General features: G+C 54.7%; 1 protein-coding gene across 1 annotated transcript; it reads left to right on the top strand.

Annotated features, from left to right (window-relative positions):
- Positions 1-332: 332 nt before the first annotated feature.
- Positions 333-1,768, top strand: LOC100662901 (3-galactosyl-N-acetylglucosaminide 4-alpha-L-fucosyltransferase FUT3-like). The gene is given in 2 exon segments (XM_064279819.1): positions 333-873; positions 876-1,768. Coding segments are annotated over 2 exon segments (1,326 nt in total). The 5' UTR covers positions 333-440.
- The last annotated feature ends 5,320 nt before the right edge of the window (positions 1,769-7,088 follow it).

The raw sequence follows: 7,088 nt of genomic DNA, 5'->3' as shown, positions 1-7,088 counted from the left end.
CAGAAGAAAGACCTGTCAATCTGCTTCTGTAAAGACTGTTGTTAGGTGCTGTCTAATGGATGCTGACACATAGTGACCCCATGCGACAGAGGAGAACAGCTCCATAGGACTTCCCAGGCTGTAATCTTCATGGGAGCAGATCACCAGGTCTTTCTCCAGCAGAACCACTCAGTATATTTGAACCACAAACCTTTTAGTTAACAGCCGACCAGTTAACCATTTGCACCAGGAGGGCTCCTTCCAAGGGAAGCCTATGGGGCAGTTCTACTCTGTCACATGGCATCGCTATGAGTCAGAAAAACCCAGTGGCACCTAACAACAATCTCAGGAGTCATGGATTATCTTTGGCGAATCCTAATCTACCCTTCGAGGTGTGGGTTGCTATTTTTGTTATCGATGATGCCTTCTCTGCTCTCCCTTCCTCCCAGCTTCTCTGACCCATGGTTCCCATCGGCTGGGCCAAGGTACAATATCCCTGGCCCCGCTGTCTCTTTGGGCTGCTGTTCCAGCTGCTTTTGACTCTATGCCTCTTCTCTTACCTGCGCATGGCTCCAGGCAAGCCCTGGACCATGGAACCCCTGGCCAAATCTGCCAAAGAGTCCTGCCAGTTGACCCCCAGCCGCCCACCACTGGTCGTCCTGCTGTGGACGTGGCCCTTCAGAGTCCCTGTGCATCTGTCCCAATGCTCCAGGCTGTGGCCCGGCACGGCCGACTGCCAGCTGACCACCAACCGCAGGGTGTACCAGCAGGCAGATGCGGTCATTGTGCATCACTGGGACATCACGTCCAGGCCTTGGGCACAGCTCCCACCCTCCCCACGGCCACCGGGCCAGCGCTGGGTCTGGTTCAACTTGGAGCCACCCTCCATTCTCAAAGAGCACTAGATGGCTACTTCAACCTGACCATGTCCTACTGCAGCGACTCGGACATCTTCACACCCTATGGCTGGCTCGAGCCGTGGCCTGGCCAGCCTGCCGAAGCGCAGGCCCACCTCTCAGCCAAGACCAAGCTGATGGCCTGGGTGGTGTCCAACTGGGAATTGAACTCGGTCCGGGTGCAGTACTACCAGCAGCTGCAGCCCCACCTGAAAGTGGACGTGTACGGGCGCTCCCACCAGCAGCTGCCCTCCGCCAACATGATGGAGGTGCTGGCCCAGTACAAATTCTACCTGGCTTTCAAGAACTCCCTGCACCCCGATTACATCACGGAGAAACTGTGGAAGAAGGCACTCCATGCCTGGGCCGTGCTGGTGGTCCTGGGCCCCAACAGAAGAAACTACGAGCGCTTCCTGCCACCTGATGCCTTCATCCACGTGGACGACTTCCCAAGCCCCCAGGCCCTGGCCCAGCACTTGCAGGCACTGGACAAGGACCAGGCCAGCTACCTGAGATACTTCCACTGGCAGGAGACACTGAGGCCCTGCTCCATCAGCTTGGCCCTGGCCTACTGCAAGGCCTGCCGGCGGCTGCAACAGGACTCCAGGTACCAGATGGTGCCCAGCAGAGCCTCCTGGTTCACATTAGCCACGGCCTGGGGCCTGGGCTGTTGGGGATCTCACCTGCAGGGACTTCACTGGCCAGGAGGAATCTCACTTCCTGGGGACCTCACCTGCTGGGACCTCACCTGCCAGGAGGAACCTCAGCTTCTGGGGACCTCACCTGCCAGGGTATCACTTTCCAGGGACCTCATCTGCTGGGGACTGTACCCACCAAGGCACTCACCCTCTGGGGAAGCAGATCCCTGGGAGGCGCGAGTGGTGCTCCAGTAGCCATGGCTCTGGCTGGTCTTCCTGTGATTGTCATTGCTGTGTTCACTGCCTGTGTGGTCGGAGTCACAACATTGTCCCCACTGTCCAGCTGGGGATGCTGTGAAGAACACTGCTGTGCCCCCTTTTCTAGAGCATGCTACTCACCCAGGGCGAGTCTGCACCCCAGGACACGGGCCATGCCCGTATTTTGGTTGTCACAGCTGGAGGCAGGGGTGCTGCAGGCACCTGGTGGGTGGAGGCCAGGAATGCTGCTCAGCACCCCACAGTGCCCAGGACAGCCCTGCCCCAGAGAAGGATCTGGCCCCAAATGTCAGGAGGTGGGGAACCCTGTCGGAGACCGCCTGGGGCTCTCAGGGTCAGGGGCTGGCAGGTGTTCAAAGCTCCATGGGGGTCTCTCCTCCAGCTGGCACCCAAGGGTGTCTGGCAGGTTGGGGAGACCACCGTGGGTGTGGGGCCAGGGTGTCTGGGGGGCAGGGCTTCAACAAGGGGACCATCTGGGTCCAGAGCCTGGGGCAAGAGTGGCTGGACGTGCCTGACCAAGGGTTGGGGCAGAATTGAGAAGGACATGGATCCCCCTGCGGCGGGGAGGGGTGGTGCTGTGTGTGTGGCTGTGAGGGTGTGTGCAGGGTCACGTGGGGCTGGACGGTGCATGAGATCGGGTGTAAGTGTGACCGTTAGCATGAGGGTGTGCTGGCCTGGGGGGGCTGTGACCCTAAGTGTGTGATAGGGCGTGTGTGTGTGAGTTGGAGTATGTGTGACTATGTGGGCCTGATATGACTCTGTGTGTGTGTGTGTGTGTCTGCAAGAGAGAGTGTAGGGTTGTATGTGGGGCTCTGTTAACCTGAAGTTTGTGATCATGGGTATGTGTGTGTGTGTGTCAGCAAGAGTGTGTGCGTGGCTGCATGGAGCTTCTGTGACTGTGTGCAGGTGTGTGAGAGAGTCAGCGTGAGCATGTGCAGGGCTGTGGGAGGCTGATGTGATACTATGTGAGGGTGTGTGTGTGTGTGTGTCAGAGAGCGAGTGTGTAGAGTTGTACACAGGACTCTGTGACTAAATGTGTGAGGGGGTGTGTTGCTTCCGTGACTCTAGGTGTATGCTGTGTGTGAGTGAGGCAGTGAGAGAGTGAATAGGGTGGTGGGGACCCTGGTATGACATGAAGTGTGTGACTGACACTGTTACTATGAATGTGTAACTGTGTGACCATGGGTGTGACTGTGTGTACCTGCGTTGTGACTATATGCAGCTCCTGGTGTGTCTCTGGGTACATCTGTGTGTGGTCACCCTGCCCGTGTGAGGCCCCAGAAGTGTCTCTGCCTGAGTGTGCAGCAGAGAGGCTGCCACGCTCCATGTGTGAGACTGTTTGTGACATTGTGCCACTGTAAGTATGACTGTGTCTGAATGGAGGAGTGTTGTTAGGGTGGGCGCAGTGTGACGCTCACTGTATGTCTGGTTGTGAGGGTGAGTGAGGCTGTGACTGTGTGGTGTGTGTGTTTGGCTGATATGGGACCCTGTCTGAGGGCACCACACTGAGTATGTGATCCTGAGTGTGAGTGGTGAGTGTGTAAGTGTGGGCTGTGGGGTGTGTGTGATCCCATGTGCTTGGGTTCCTGTGGGGGGGTAGTCTCTGAGTACCAGAAGTGTGTGCGTGTATACAAGTGTGTATGTGTGTGTATTCGAGTGTGTGGTGTAGGTTGCTGAGAACCTCAGCCTCGGAGTCTGGGAGGCAGTTCTGTTTATGCTGCAATTGTCTGACGGCTGGGCCCACGCCCTGTGGTTAGAATTTAGATCTGGGTGGGAGACAATAGGGAGGGTGAGGTCCCTGGAGGCCTGGGCAGGGGCACACATTCACACACAGAGACACACAGAGGAAGCTGAGCTTCAGGGGGCCCAGACTTGGGTGGACACCAGCTTCCCCGCTGTGTCCTGGGCTCAGCAACTTGAGGCTGGAGGCCTCCCCAACCATCGAGAGATCCGTGCAGATGGGGAAACTGAGGCTCTGAGTGGGTATCGCCTTGGCTTGCACAGCGTTTGGGGACTCCAGCCTCTCTGCATAGCAGGGCTGACTGGGCCCAAAGACTGGAGGAATCCACCACCCCAAACCACATAGGCAAAAGACCATGAAGGCTGACAGGAACCCCAGCCAGCCTTGCCCAGGAACTGCCTTCTAAGCAGACCTCCAACACGCTGGGCCCTGTCAGCAAACCCTGCACTTCAATTTTCCCTGGAAGCCCTGCTTTTTAGCTGCCCTCAAGTGGCTCCAGCTGCAGCCAGGGTCCTTTGGGGGCAGGGAGCTTGGCTGGGTGATCCTCCTTGGGGTCAGTTTCTTATTTGTGCCCTTCAGTTTTGGAGTAAGGACGAGTGTGGGTAGGTGGCGCTGAGTTCAGATGCGTGGGAAGAAGAGGAGGGGGTCTGGTGGGGGAAGGGGGACAGAACCAGGGAGAGGGGAGGGGCCCATGCCTTAGGAGACTGTCTGAGGGGTGAGGGTGTGCCCTCCAGAGCCCTCAGTGTGCGGGGGTGAATTAGGAGATGTCCACACCCTCAACCTACCAGTGCCAGCCCCAACTCACAGGCTGCCCCTCCCTTTTCAGACTGTGGGACCCACCAGAACCCAACACCCTGTGGTCCTGGGCCTGTCAAGCATCAAGGTGACACCATGGGCAAATCTAAATATTGAGCCATGCTTTTACCAAGAGGCTTATAATAAACCCTGAGGCCTGACTGGGGCTTTTATGGGTACAGGACACAAGTCCCTGGGGACCCAGCTGTGCTCAAGCAGATGCTATGCCCTAGCAGGCACCTACTTCAGCCAACGGAGCTGAAGTCCACCCCAGAGCTGTCCCCACCAGGAGGTGGCTGCATGAGTATTTTTAGCTGGTGACAGGAGATAGTGGCTCTGAGTTCACCCTGGCAGGACCACTCTATGGAGGCCCATCAGGCAAGGCAGGCTTGGGTCCACCTAGACCTCAGTCTCTTCATTTGCAGAATGGCTCTACCTCTCTCTATCAACTCCAGTCCTACCCTTTCCTCCCCAGAAGCCCACATTGTTAGGAGGGGCAGAGGGACTGTCAGGGAGGTGGGAACTGTTACGCAACTGGGGAAGGTGGGTCTCTGTCCGGCACCCTCAGACTTGCCAATTATCTGGACACCGGTCTTTAAGAAAGAGAAAATAACTTTACTGCAAGGGGCAAAATGAAGAGCCTGGAGGAAGTTCCTCAGATCCGGCTCAACAAGTTACGGGGAAGCAGGGCTTATATGTGATTTGGGCAGGCGTAGTGGGAAAGGAAAATTCTAGAACACAACCAGGAAACAGAAGGTGACATGGTTCTTGCTAGACCTCTCACTTTGGAATAGGGTCTGGGTACTGATGTTCCTTCTGATTTGTTCCTCCTGTAGCTGCGTCCTCCATTGAGGTCAATTAGTGATCACAGCTGGCCCTTCTACCCACGCAGAGTGGGCCAAATCTGGCTTAGGCTAATTTAAGGACTAATGGAAATTTACTGGCATTCGTAGCGTCAGGTTACAATCCCCCCTTGAGTTGTAGCAATTCCTTAATCTTAAGGGATAAGGGTTGGCGACTCATCTGGCTACTTCCTGCTGACGTGGGGCAGAGTTTTAGTGAACTATGAACAGGCAGGAAACCCTGGTGATGTAGTGGTTAGATGCTATGGCTGCTAACCAAAAGGTAAGCAGTTCAAATCCACCAGGAGCTCCTTGGGAACTCTATGGGACAGTTCTACTCTGTCCTATGAGGTCGCTATGAGTGAGAATCGACTTGACGGCAATGGCAGTGGGTATGAACAGGCAAGGAATGATTATCTCCTGGGTGTAACAGGCAAAGAAGTCTTAAAACCAAAGATAAGGGAAGGATTAGTCCAAAGGACTAATGGACCGCAAGCATCACAGCCTTCACCAGAATGAATCCAGCATAACTAGATGGTTCCTGGCCACCACCACCAACTGCTCTGACAGGGATCACAATAGAGGGTCCCGGACACAGCTGGAGAACAATGTAAGTCACTCTTGAGGTTCACTCTTCAGCCAAAGATTAGACAGGCCCATAAAACAAAACTAGAGAGAATAGGGAAGCTAGCACAACTTGTCCAAGGCAAGGTCATAGAAGCTCCATAGACACACCCAAACTCCCTGAGGGACCAAACTACTGGGCTGAGGGCTGTGCGGACCATGGTCTCGGGGAACATCTAGCTCAACTGGCATAACATAGTTTATAAATATATCCCAGCCAATGATCTAAGCGGTTCTCAGTTTATCTTACTGAATCTTCACAGCAACCCTATAAAGCGACCACTGTTGTTTACTGCTATTTTGCAGAGAAGGAAACTGAGCCACCTGAAGTGAAGCCCCTTGACCTAAAATCAGAAGCTAGCAGAGCCAAGGTTAGAACCCAGGCGGACCAAGATTGGAACCTAGGCGGACCAAGATTGGAACCCAGGCGGACCAAGACTGGAAGCCAAGCAGACGGTCTCCAGGACCCTTCCATTATGCCACCACCAGAAGCTTACTGGCTTTCTCCTGCTGCCAGGCAGTGTCATAGACTCAGAGGTTTTCCCCTCAGTCCAATTCACAACCGTCCTGTTAACGCTGTACACCCGCTGATGGCTTCCAACTTGTGCGTACCAGTGCTACTCGCCAGATTCTGCCACCTTGCTCCACCCCTAAGATTTAGGAGGGCAAAGAGGATAGGTAATAAAAGTTGCTTAGGTGCTAGAGGGAAGCAAAGGAAATTCCCTTTTATAAGCAGAACACACACCATAACCACTGAAATGCAGGTCATCCTCACCGCAGCCCAGGAGGCTGAAATGGAACCTTTACCTAAGATACCTGGAAACACTGAAGTTCCTGGACTACTGACGGATCACCTGAACCACTACAATCCCAGGCTGCCTCAGGGAAAGGTCTCCCATACAGACCTTCACAGGGGCTCAACTGGAGCCTGCTTCTAGGAGCCACCCGGACTCTCAACAGGGCAATGCAGCAGCTTGGTCCAGGGCAGGCTGGTCTCCTGGAATGCAAGCATTGACCCACACTGCCCACACTGGCTTAGGCTTCTAATTAGACCTTTCAAGCACACAGTCAATGCAGTAGTTACTGCGGTCCTCAGGGAGCATGTAAGTTCTACCGAATTCCTAAATGTCCTGACTTTGGATACAGAGGCTCCCCTGTTACCACTTTGCCAAATCTAGGAATAATTTCATCGAGGAGAGCTTTGTTTACCTCGGATGCCGTTTCCCTTTGGAAGGGGAAGGCTTCTACCTATCCGATAAAGGTATCTATGTGAAACCTCGTGTAGCTGTTGGCCTAA

Source organism: Loxodonta africana, chromosome 3 (genome assembly GCF_030014295.1).
Source record: "Loxodonta africana isolate mLoxAfr1 chromosome 3, mLoxAfr1.hap2, whole genome shotgun sequence".
Lineage (NCBI taxonomy): Eukaryota > Metazoa > Chordata > Mammalia > Proboscidea > Elephantidae > Loxodonta > Loxodonta africana.
The sequence above is the reverse complement of the archived record's forward strand: the minus strand, read 5'-3'. Positions and strand labels throughout refer to the sequence as shown.